The sequence below is a fragment of the Aulonocara stuartgranti genome, assembly GCF_965226115.1.
Source record: "Aulonocara stuartgranti genome assembly, chromosome: 5".
Taxonomy (NCBI): Eukaryota; Metazoa; Chordata; class Actinopteri; order Cichliformes; family Cichlidae; genus Aulonocara; species Aulonocara stuartgranti.
Window position 1 is genome coordinate 1,127,501 of NC_138943.1, and position 13,031 is coordinate 1,140,531.

The following is a 13,031-nucleotide window of genomic DNA, read 5'->3' on the forward strand; positions in this document are numbered from 1 at the left end:
GTCAGTGAGGGTCAGGTCAGACAGCCAATCAGAAACCTCCTTCTCTGGGTCCTGGAACGAGGAAGAGCGTTTGTTAAACTCTGCAGTCGAGTTTCTGTTACTTTGTTGTTCAGTTGGATCTCTGCTTCAGTTCTCACTCTGGCTCCACCTGCTGGTGGTTCAACAGCAAACCCCAACACCCCCCCACCGATCCAACCCACAGCTGCAGGAACCACTGCGGTTTATTTCTGATTCTGACGTCAGTTCAATCCTCAGCACGTGGTCCGTGCAATACAGTGCATGACTTTTTCACCAGAATCACCACGGCAACTAACACATCACCTATGTTCAGGGTGCCGTTAAAATCAGCCGGATGCAATTATTTACAGCATGTTGGGTGGTTTTACCTGTGGAAGGTAAACCAGGTAAACTTTGCTAAACCCACAGAATGAAGCTCCAGCTCTGTGTGTTTAACCCGGGCTTTAGAAAACGTCTCAAAGTCGCTCTGCTTGATGCTGATCTGCTGCTGAGTCTCGTCACACTGCTGGAAACACGCAGCACACACCAAGAACACCTGATCAGCCAATCACATTCATTCACTGTGATCTGCACCTGTCCTTCCTGTGGGACCAGAAGCTTTAATGTTTAAATGGACCCAGTTTAAAGTGTCTCAGCTCTAATGTGCAGCCGTCACCTCAGAACCAAACAGCAGCACTGAGCGCGCTCAGAGACAAAATCATTCATTTACCGCTCTGTGCCAGAAATCACCAGATTAACCTGCATCTTCATCATTTGTCTGATGTACTGTTAGATTTTTATGTTCTTGATAGATTTTATCACCATTTATCATCTAATAACGTCTCTGACCGGAGCAGCTGACACTCGCAGGGATCGTTTATTAGCATGTGAGCACCGTGTATAAGCTGTGAGGTGTTCCAGTTCAAATCACGATAGAAGGGCTGGCACCACTGCTCCACCTTCTCACACATTTCCTTCAATGTGGTCCACTGACTGCTGCGAATCAGTGGAGTTCAAACTGGTTTAAACCTTCTGGGAGAGCCAGAAAAAGGCCCTGTGAGCGCAGCTGCTCAGCAGACACAGTGTAAACACAGAGAAGCATTTAGCAGCTAAAGAGTGCCAGGCGGGGTCAACAAAACATCCTCCACCTCAACTTCAAATATCGCCCATCTGCCCGTGCTGTGAGGAGTTACTGAAACTTTGACTCTCCTCCCTCTCCTGCACAGTCATGGTGTTGTGATGCTGGGTTGGACTGGAAGAAGCACTGACGTTTCCCTTCAAAGTGACAGCGTGCTGATGTTACCTGAGGGCCTGAGTTATATGCTCTCTCACTGAGTCTGTGATTAATGTCACTTTACCTTCCTGCACTCCTGACTCCGCTGCACGTTAATGACAACATTAGACAAACTCACCAGCTCCGTGTGAGGAAATATTTTAATGTCTTCAAGGCTGAAGGTTAACCAGGCCAAGGACGGCTGCCTCAGGATCAGCCGCGCACACACCACGTGATCCGGCTCCACCTGCATCTGAGGCACGAACAACAGCAGAGGAAAACCGGCTCATCAGAATACATGATCCACTCATCCATCCACCCATCATCCATCCACCCACCCAAGGGTGTGGCCGCCTCCCATCCGTGGCCACTGGTATAACACAAAATACAAAAACATGGACCAAAGTTGTTGAAGAACCAGAAGCTGCTGTGATTCTGATCAGAACGTTTTCGCCAACATTTCTTCAAATCATTCGAGTCCTTTGAGTCCCGACGAGGTGCAAAAATCAGTGCAGCAACAGAACACAATGAATCTCCCTCAAGGCTAAATGTGACGAACACTAAACCCATAAGAAGTGACTGAACATAATTTATGCTATCACAGTTACCGTTTAAACTCATCAGCCTCGCAGTGCCGACTGAAGTAAACAAAAATGAAATCTCCATTCACCACCTGGCTCTATTTGCATGGAGAATAAACAGAGGGAATGAAGAATAAGTCACTGTGTGTTGTCTCCAAACTTACAAACTTATTGTGAGTTTCTCAGGGAGCCGGCTGGCTCGACGCCACCGCAGCTGAGAGGGAAAACAAACTGGAGCCGGCTGTGGTGGTTTTTATGCCCAGCGGGATGCATCGATCTACAGATCTGACGATTGCGGTTAATCCTCCTGTCATTAGCAGAGGCACAGCAGCTCGGTCTGGCAGCACAACAGGCGGTACGGTTTTCTCAACTTCTGCCATCAGAAGCGAGGAGGCAGAGCGGCTAACGAGACGCTGCTCTGCGGCCCGTTTCCTCTCGTTTCTTTACAGAGCTGCTCCCAAACTTTGACCTGCAGGGCCTTTCTAAACCTCTGGTGGGTTGTCACACTGCTTTGTGTAGGGCCACTACCTGTAATACTGCAGGTAACACCTGATCACACCTGGCGTGATTAGTTGGAGAAACATTGTTGCCCCTTTGGTCTCAAACACATCTGGTATAATTCAGACATGTGATATCAGCTTCTCATATATTTTGACTTCCTGTCCTGCAGCTGGCTGAAAGCTTCATTTCTGCTGGCTGAGTCATCACGGTCACTGATCTTTATATCAAAGGGTCAGCGTTAGTGTTTTGGCTAATGCCAAGCTGGTTTCTGGTACTAGATGAGACCATGTTTAGATGAGAGGGTAATATGTAGAGTCTAGGGAGACCGACTCTCGGCTGGAGCCTCTGCTGGACGGTAGAGGAACTGCAGGTTCAGTGATGATGTTTTTCCTGATGTGAGTTTTGTTATGAGCTGAGAATTGTCTTACGTCTAAAACTGTGGAGGACAATGATACATTTTAAACACACACCGTTATCATGTTTACATCCAGGGAGATGTTTGTTGCACAGAGAGCAGGAGAACCAGTCAGTGACGTCCATGTTTCAGAGGTGGAGTAAGAAACCATCCTTTGTCACTAAGAGCCTGACGCTGTTCATCACACTTCCTCACAACAACAGTATCTGAACCCAAACAACCATATTAACCCTGAACAGAGTGTGGAAGGTAGAGTAAAAAATCCTGCAGGAAAACGAAACAAGCGCATAGACAGAGATCAATATGAGCTGTGAGCCTCCAGCCTCCTGCACTGCAGAATTTCAGCTCGCTGAAAACAGACCTCAGCAGCAGATGTCTCAGTTTCTCCTGGTGTCATAAGTGCAGCAGTTTCTTTTAACTAATGGAGGTCATTCCTTAATTATTTAACAATGACCTTGGGATGAGTTTAAAAAAAGGTCTGATATAAAAGAAAACTACTTTTGATGTCAAGGTTCCTCCTCAGCACGCCTGCAGCGTTAAAGGTCATCACAACAGGTGTGGCTCTTTGATGCACCGACAGCGTGAGGACAGGTTACTCTGTTGTCAGTCATCATGTCTAAAAACGAATGCAACATTATAAAAAACTAAAAACAAGTTGAATGAAAAATAGCACGTGACCTGTAGCGTTCCCTCACATCCTCATATACGACCTGCTGGGAAGGTTTGACTGAGAGATCAGATCAGTAGGAAACAACCGGTTTATGCATTTTAAGATAAAAAAGAAATGCCTTTTAAATTGTTTATGATGACATGATGCCAGAATGATTTCCAAGCTACATTCAGGTTTGAAATGAGTAACGTTTGAACTCAGAGGAAACGACGTGTTTCTGTACAACAAACTTATCAGATGCTAAACAGGAAACACTGATCATCAAGTGTTGTGAAAAGTTCAGGTTTTAATCTTCAGCAGTTTTGCGTTTCTGCAGTCGAATATGTTTATGGCTGCTTTGTCGTTAAACCGTAGCAGTGACTGAAAAGCCAGATTTAAGGTGAGAAGAGGTGAAGCCCACCTGCGTCCGGTGAATGGTGTAGTAGTCCTGGGAGCCCCCCTCAGTGTGGGGGTTGTCCATCAGGGGCAGGTCTCTCACGGCCGTGCACCACTTGGCGGGGGCCTCCTGCTCGGGGTTCCTCCTCAGCAGGCGCACCGTCACGTAGGCTGTGTAGTAGTTCTTAAAGGTGACCTCCTCGATCTGGAAGAAACGCAGTGATGCAGGAGAAACATCAGCTCCCAGCACAGCTCGGATATTTTAGATATTTAATTTCTATTTAAAAAAGACTGAAAACCAGAACTAATGACAGCAGATGTGTTGGATTCAGCACGAATATCAGAAAAAATCTGCAGAAATTTGACCTCCTCAGGGCTCGAGATCACTTTAATGGGAAATATTATTTAATAAGGGCTTCCTTTTAATCTGTGAGTGCATATATGTAAAAACCTTCCACACAGAGAGACGCTAAACTCCAGAAGCACTCCTCATTAAATACTCTCAACTTTTCCCTTCAGCCTCCGCGGCTCGCCTCAGCTTGTCCTTCAGGTCTTCTAGTCACAGTCACGAGAACAAAAGCTTTGGATGTTAGCTTTATCTGATGTTATAATCTGATTAAAAGAAACATTAAATTGTGACTTGATTTGTATTTTGCATTTCTGACTGGAACACAGGGCTGCTGACAGGAATAAAAGAAAGTTCCTTGGTGATGTGCTGGATGAAGTGAAACTTCATTAAACCACGCTGGGCCTGGAAGGGAAATGCCTCCCGTCCATTCTGGGTCTTAACCTATTATCTAAGAAACGCTGTATCTGCCAAATCTCTGCATTAAGGCCTAAACGGAGCGCACAGCTCGCTGCTGAAAACTCCTTTGTGCATTAGTGGCTCCAGGCAGACGCCTTTGAAGCTCGCAGCTTTGAGCTAATGAGGAGTCACTCTGCATTAAAGACGACTTTAAATTAGGACTAAATGCTGAAAAGTGGGTCAGCACCCAAAATGTTTGAAGTCGCTCCCAAGACAGGAGCACAGCTCTCCATTTAAACAAATGCTGTGAGTGCGTGCGCTGCTGCTGAGAGGCCCAGATGGAGGGATGTTCTGCTGCTTTCAGGTTTTTAACTTTGCTCTGGGGGCAAAAGACAACAAACAGAACTTTAGTGACGTCTTTCTCCAGCAGCAGAAAATTCACTTCCAATAACGAACACAAACAAAGTCAGGCTGCACGTAATAATTACTGTTACTGAATATCTTATTGTGAAATCGTGTCATTATTTTGTCTAAGACATGTGAACAAACAGTAAAAAGTATCTAAGAGTGTCTGGATGCATGTTCAGTAATGCAGGTGATGTGAGAAAGTCGATTGTGTCGGCCTGGACGCAGCGTTTTCTCAGGCCTTATAAACCGTACAGCTGCGTAACAGCCGACACCAACACCACTGACTAACAGTGAGGCGAGATCTGCTTCATGACTGTTAATGTGCAAAACTGCAAATCACTCAACTGAGATTGATGGGGGACATTTTACAGTCAACGTGAACAATAAACAGCCACGGATCAGTATTTAAGGTGTGACTCATCATCCACTGGAGCACCAACGGAGAGAAAGACAACTGCTGCCTAAGCAAAAGCCCTTTAACAGGCATAACTTACAAAATAAAAGCCTTCTGTTGTGTGTTTTCATTATTTTTATAGATTAATTATTAGCTTCTCTGTCTGCAGCTTTTCTTTTACCTACAAAAACATCCTTCAGCTCCACTGTGTGTCAGCGCATCAACATCCTTCTTGTTCTGGCTGTTGATTGGTTCTTTGATTGGAGCCGGAGACAGACACCTACTATTATGATCATCATGACTCAATTCAATTTTATTTATATAGCGCCAAATCACAACAAAAGTCGCCTCAAGGCGCTTCATAGATACAGAGAAAAACCCAACAATCATATGACCCCCTATGAGCAGCACTTTGGCGACAGTGGGAAGGAAAAACTCCCTTTTAACAGGAAGAAACCTCCAGCAGAACCAGGCTCAGGGAGGGGCGGGGCCATCTGCTGTGATTGGTTGGGGTGAGAGAAGGAAGACAGGATAAAGACATGCTGTGGAAGAGAGACAGAGGTTAATAACAGATATGATTCAGTGCAGAGAGGTCTGTTAATACATAGTGAGTGAGAAAGGTGACTGGAAAGGAAAAACTCAATGCATCATGGGAATCCCCGGTGTAGCGGTAGACTACTGTTCCCATAAGGCTGTGTGTGGGGGGAGCTTCCGGGTTACGAGTAAAGTTGGAACACATCACCCGAACACGCTGCGTCCAGTGTCATCATTTATACGTGGTGTCAGAAGTGCGAACGGCGGTCTCCACAGTTTTTTTTTTCTTCTTCTTCTTTTTCGAGTACAGTACGGTGCAGTTAACTGCGAGAGAAGTTTTCGCATCGATAACCCGAACAAGACCGGCAAGCAGGTGAAGCGTGGCCGAGGCTGTGACCGGCGCTAGCAACAGGGCGCATGCGCGCGCGCGGTCGAGCACGAGCTTCACATGTCGGAAGGAGGAGACGAGGTCGGCGCACCGGAAAGCTTGGATTCTGAACGCGAGGAAGCCAGGGATCCACACGTAACGATGGCGACCACGGTACAAATAACACCCCCAGAAACATTTGACTTTTCTCATCCTGCCGAATGGCCAAAGTGGATCAGAAGGTTCGAAAGATTTCGCATTGCAACTGCTCTTGATAACAAATCAGACGAGTATCAAGTTAATGCACTCCTGTACGCTATGGGAGACGCTGCTGATGATGTTTTGGCAGTTTTACCACTGTGCGATGCAGATAAAAAGAAATATGCAACTGTCAAAGAGGCATTTGACAAACATTACGTAGGAAAACACAACGTAATTTTTGAAAGAGCACAGTTTAACTCCAGACGGCAACAGGAAGGGGAAAGTACAGAGTCGTTCATCACTGCTGTGCACAAACTTGCAGAAAATTGTGCATTTGGAGCACTCAAAGACGAACTCATAAGGGACAGAATTGTAGTTGGCATAAAAGACAAAAGACTGTCCGAGCTGCTGCAAATGGACTCAGAGTTGACTCTTGCTAAAGCCATTGAGAAAGTTAGGCAGAGCGAAACGGTAAAGAAACAACAATCAATACTTCACAGCAGCGCGGCAGTGGAGAAAACACTGAACATGGACACAATACGGACAAATACAACACGCGGGAAAACGCAGACGTGGCAGAAGAAGGAACAAAAGCCAATCAAACAAAGTGGAAAGGAATGTGGCCGCTGTGGTCGCAAGAACAAACACTCATGGAAAGAATGTCCAGCCAAAGAGGTACAGTGTCGAAAATGTCAGAAAAAAGGGCACTTTGCTGCGGTCTGTCGCAGTAGTGAAGCTACAGCGCTACGCGAAGTGACAGAAAATCAGAAAGATGCAGACAGCGAGGATTGTGTGTTCTTGGGTGAAGTAGAGACTGGGAGGTCACAGCCCTGGGTGCAAAAGGTCAAGTTAAATGGGGAAAATGTATATTTTAAACTTGACACAGGGGCGGATGTTACATCTATTCCAGAGGGTTTGTACAGTCCAGACAGGGATGGTAAGCTGCAGAGACCCAGAAAGAAGTTACTAGGGCCGGGCAGTAACCCACTTAATGTTAAAGGCTGCTTCGAGGCACAGCTAGCAGTAAAAGGGCGCAGTGTTTCTCAAGACGTCTACCTTGTGTCAGGTCTAGTACAGCCACTGCTAAGCAGGCCAGCGTGTGAGGCTCTGGGTCTTGTGTACAGAGTAAGCACAGTAGAGGAATCGGTGACAGACTTCAGGGCAGCATACCCAGACGTTTTTAAAGGTTTAGGCGTGCTGAGGGAGCCTTATCACATTGAGATAGAGCAAGGAGCTGTACCAATAGCCCTATCTGCCCCAAGACGTGTTCCTCTTCCCCTCAGAGATGCAGTGAGAAATGAGCTGCACAGAATGGAAGAAATGGGTGTTATCTCCAAAGTCACTGAGCCTACAGAGTGGTGTTCTGGCATGGTAGTGGTCCCCAGACCAGCAGGAAAGCCCCCCAGAATATGTGTGGACCTCACACCCCTGAACACAGTAGTCAAAAGAGAAAGACACATCCTCCCAGCAGTAGATCAAACACTAGCGATGATGAAAGATGCTAAAGTGTTCACAAAGCTCGACGCCCGGTCTGGATTCTGGCAAATTCCGCTCACGCCAGAGTCAAGGCCACTCACTACCTTCATCACGCCTTTTGGAAGGTTTCAGTTCAACCGCCTTCCTTTTGGCATTGCATCGGCGCCGGAACATTTCCAAAGGCGAATGTCACAGATGCTGGAAGATTTTGAAGGGGTGATTTGTCACGCCGATGATGTGCTTGTATACGGCAGAGACAGGCAGGAGCACGACCAGAGGTTGCACTGTGTGCTCCAAATGTTTCATAAGGAGGGTCTCACTCTGAATGAGAAGTGTGAGTTTGCTAAAAGTCAAATAATCTTTGTGGGACACAAAGTGTCAGCAACAGGCATTGAGGCTGATCCCAACAAGATAACAGCAATCCAGCAGCTGCCGCAGCCTCAGAGTGTGGAAGATGTGCGCCGTCTCATGGGCATGGCCAACTATCTTGCCAAGTTTATGCCACAATTAGCCACAATCACCACACCATTAAAGGAACTGCTAAAAGACAGAAATGACTGGATATGGGCGGAGCCACAGGAAACAGCATTTAGGAGACTAAAAGGGATATTAAGCTCTCCAGAAGTGCTCGCTCAGTACTCCAACTCAGCAGATACACGAGTCGCTGCAGATGCATCGCCATACGGTGTCGGGGCTGTTCTCACTCAGAAACAGTCTGACAACTCCTGGCGACCGGTCACATATATCTCAAGAGGTCTCACAGACACAGAGAAACGCTACGCGCAGATAGAAAAGGAGGCACTAGCTGTAACGTGGGCGTGTGAACGACTGTCATCTTACCTCATGGGCTTACAGTTCACTCTAATCACAGATCACAAACCCCTGGTCCTCTTCTGAGCACAAGAGGCCTGGATGACCTGCCTCCACGCATCCTGAGATTCCGCCTCAGGCTGCTGCGCTTTACTTTCACCATTGTCCATGTTCCAGGGAAAAACCTTGTCACTGCTGATGCTCTCTCACGAGCACCGCTGGCAGGGCCTCCTTCTGCTGGGGATCTTCAGCTGGAAAAAGAGGTGGAGGTTTTCGTGGACGGTGTAGTTTCCCATCTCCCAGCAACAGATAAAAGGCTGGAGGAGATTAAGTTGGCGCAGGAAATGGATGACCTGTGTAGAAAGGTGGTGTATCAATGTGGGACAGGCTGGCCAGAAAAAGGTAAACTAGATCCAGAGTTAAAGGGATACTGGCAATACAGAATGGACTTCAATCTAGTCCATGGTCTTCTCATGAAAGGGGAGAGACTTGTGATACCACCTCAAATGAGAGCGGAGGTTTTGTCACGTTTGCATGAAGGCCACCAGGGCGTTTCAAAATGCAGGGCCAGAGCAAAAGAGTCTGTGTGGTGGCCGGGCATCTCAACCCAAATACGTCAAATGGTAGACAGGTGCGAAACATGTCAAAAACATAGGTTACAGTGCCGTGAACCAATGCTGGCAACTCCTGTTCCCGACCGCCCATGGCAAAAAGTCGGCATGGATCTGTTCGAGTGGTCAAAGAAACACTTCCTGCTGATTATTGATTTTTTCTCAAGGTACATTGAGATAGCTGAACTGAGACACACAACTGCAGAGGTCACTATTAATGCTGTAAAAGAAGCCTTTGCAAGACATGGTGTTGCCGAGACTGTGGTATCGGATAACGGGCCGCAGTTTTCATCAGAACAGTTCAAGCACTTTGCCAAAGAGTACCAGTTCGCACATGAAACGAGCAGCCCTAGGTACCCCCGAGCCAACGGGGAGGCAGAACGCGCTGTTCGTACCATTAAAGACTTGTGGAAAAAGGACTGTGACTACACCAGAGCACTGCTAGCGTACAGGGCCACCCCACTGGAACATGGGCTCTCGCCGGCGCAGTTGCTTATGGGGAGACACCTGCGGACCACGCTGCCACAGGCTGTGGCAAAGCTGGTGCCAAGGTGGCCTGACCTACAGGCTTTTCGAAAAAAAGATGAGGAGGGGAGGCGTGAGCAGGCAAAACACTACAACCGCAGACATAGAGTCAGACCACTTCCGGAACTATCGTCAGGACAGAAAGTGTGGATTTCCACGGAAGGAACTACCGGAGCAGTAGTTGGACCTGCCAGTGCTCCCAGATCCTATGTGGTAGAGACAGACAGGGGTTTTCTGAGGAGAAATAGGAGCCACCTCAGACCAACAGGGACTATTACCAGATCTGGTCGAGTGGTGAGACCTCCTGAAAGACTGGATGTGTAATTCTCTGAAGTTATCCATTCATGCCCTATTCAAAGCTGGGTTAAGCTGTCAGAGATGTTTACAATAATGTGTTTTGTTTAAATGTAAGTGAACAAATGAGGGATGTGTATAATTTTCATGTTTCATGATGTTCCCCATTTCTGTTCTAGTGAGCTGTTTGAGACGTTATGAAGTATGTCTTTAGCTAGAAGGAGGAGGTGTAGCGGTAGACTACTGTTCCCATAAGGCTGTGTGTGGGGGGAGCTTCCGGGTTACGAGTAAAGTTGGAACACATCACCCGAACACGCTGCGTCCAGTGTCATCATTTATACGCCCGGCAGCCTACGTCTATTGCAGCATAACTAAGGGAGGATTCAGGGTCACCTGGTCCAGCCCTAACTATATGCTTTAGCAAAAAGGAAAGTTTGAAGCCTAATCTTGAAAGTAGAGATAGTGTCTGTCTCCTGAATCCAAACTGGAAGCTGGTTCCACAGAAGAGGGGCCTGAAAACTGAAGGCTCTGCCTCCCATTCTACTTTTAAATACTCTAGGAACAACAAGTAGGCCTGCAGAGCGAGAGCGAAGTGCTCTAATAGGGTGATATGGTACTACAAGGTCATTAAGATAAGATGGGGCCTGATTATTTAAGACCTTGTATGTGAGGAGCAGGATTTAGAATTCTGGATTTAACAGGAAGCCAAAACAGGAGAAATCTGCTCTCTTTCTAGTCCCTGTCAGGACTCTGGCTGCAGCATTTTGGATCAGCTGAAGGCTTTTCAGTGAGTTTTTAGGACATCCTGATAATAATGAGTCGTCCAGCCTGGAAGTAATAAATGCATGAACTAGTTTTTCAGCGTCACTCTGAGACAGGATATTTCTAACTTTAGAGATGTTGCACAAATGGAAGAAAGCATAGAAGTTGATAAAGCCTCAGGAGGATGTCAGACAAAAAACATGGAGGATGCTGTAGGTAACTGATCATGTGAGGCACTCGGGGGCTCTCTGCGTTTGCTTACATTAACAGGCTTTCCAAACGGGAGGTTGACGTCGACGACACAGACACCGGAGTGAGCCGTGTCTGCTTTGGCATCTCCAATCTGCAGGTAGACCGGAGCTTTGACAGTGAAGTTCACAGGCTTGGTGTCGTCAGGGGTCCCGCTCATCGTCTGGAAGAACAAATGAGAGGTCTGAAGTGAGTGACCTGTCTGCCACACAAGGTGAGTTCCCGCTTCTGTTCTACAGCTGATCTGTGGTTTCTGAACGCTTCTTTACGCGCCGTACAGCTCGGACAAATAAAGCTAAACCTGGGCCTAGTCCTGCAGTCTAATGAAAGGATCAGGAGGACAGCTGTCAGTGCTGCAGCTGCAGATGTGCGCGCTCTGTCAGCACCACGGACAGCGACGGCACCGCCGCTGGATCCAGTTAGCACAGAGGCTAAAAGCTCCACAGCTAACCGACGGCCAAGCACTGTCGGTGATTTCAGGCTAAAACAAACCGAAGCGGAAAAGCTCCGCTGCTTCGGGGCTCACCTGTCCGTGTTTCAGAGGGCTCGCAGTCGGTGGAGGTCAGCAGAAAGATGAAGAAAAGGCCCAAATGAACCGCTGAAAGTCGCAGATGTCAACATGCTAAAGAGAATCAGTTTTGCTTCCTGGTTGTCACCATGGCGACCGGGGCAGTCTAAAAGGGCCAGCAGTATGTCAAAAAAATTGAAACCGTCCCGTCAATGGAGCTGAAACCAGAAAATATACGTTTTTGCTTGAAAAATTATGAAAACTTTTCATTACGTATCACAAAGGGTGGTGGGTGCCATGATATCAAACTTTCAAAGTAAAAGCTATTGGTTTCTTATAGAAAGACTCGTATACTTTAAAATATTTCATACTTTTCCAAATGTTAGTGACAAGAAGTCATCAGGACATTTCAAAAAGTGTCGTTCCTACCCCCCGCCCGCCATTACGCACTCCTCAACATAAAAGCCTTTGGTTAGTTAGTGTAATTTACAAAATAAAATCCTTCTGTTGACCGGAAGAGTCTTAAAGGGCCAGCAGCCCTCTGAGCCGCAGCAGTCTCCTCACAGATGGAGCCTGTTGTTCAGTTTATAATAATGTGCAGGGGCAGAACGAGTGTGGGCCCCTTAAAAAGTCCCCCCAATCATAAAGAAGTTTAACTGAGGTCCTCCCACTGTTTTCATGACAGCTTGGCAGATCACATCCAGCTTGCCTATGATCTCTTTTTATTAAATCAAATCATTCTACACCTAACACTTTAAAGAAGAGAAAAAAGAAACAAATACAAAGAAACAAATAAGAAAACCATAAAAAAAAAAATTGAGTCTCCAGTTCTGGTCAGTCTGTGTGATTATAGCCCCGGTTTCCTGCTCTTCCTCTTCTGCTGAAGTTAAAAAAAAAAGAAAAGAAAGAGAAAAGAAAGAAAGAAGCTCATCTGCTTCAGGGATGAACTGAGCGCTTCTGCATTCTTTGGTCGTAAGAATGCAGAAGTTCCTGTTGTCTTTACATCACTAAAAGCAGTCTGTCCATCCTCCTCTGACCTCTGATGTCAACAAGACATTTCCTCCCAGAGAACTCCTGCACACTGGATAGACATGAGAGATGTTTGAGCTTCAGCAGGTCACCATGACCACACCTCCAAGTCTAAAACAGCTGACATGTTATTGGCTGATTATATAGTTGTTAAAATGAGCAGTTGAACATGTGTACCTAATAATGTTGCAGGTGTGTACATCATAATCCTGTATAGAAACATGCCTGTACTTATTTACAGACACCTACCACAGGGCCTGTCCTGTGCCACAGTCCAGTTTACAGCAGTGAAAATGTGCCACCGTT

At 46.7% G+C, this 13,031-nt stretch overlaps 1 protein-coding gene across 4 annotated transcripts in view; it reads right to left on the minus strand.

Moving 5' to 3' along the window:
- The window catches only part of nicn1 (nicolin 1), a 15,426-nt gene extending 2,998 nt beyond the window's left edge, over window positions 1-12,428 (minus strand). The window contains exons 1-6 of one of the 4 annotated variants that reach the window (XM_082533496.1): window positions 12,187-12,428; window positions 11,715-11,914; window positions 11,202-11,351; window positions 3,838-4,017; window positions 1,410-1,523; window positions 1-51 (exon numbers count right to left, since the gene is read on the minus strand). The exon at window positions 1-51 is cut by the window's left edge and continues 18 nt beyond it. In XM_082533496.1, the coding sequence (XP_082389622.1) occupies window positions 1-51; window positions 1,410-1,523; window positions 3,838-4,017; window positions 11,202-11,348 (492 nt within the window). In that variant the 5' untranslated portion in view covers window positions 11,349-11,351; window positions 11,715-11,914; window positions 12,187-12,428. The other 3 variants (XM_082533498.1, XM_082533497.1, XM_082533495.1) reach the window with 3 other exon arrangements.
- Between the last annotated feature and the right edge of the window lie 603 nt (window positions 12,429-13,031).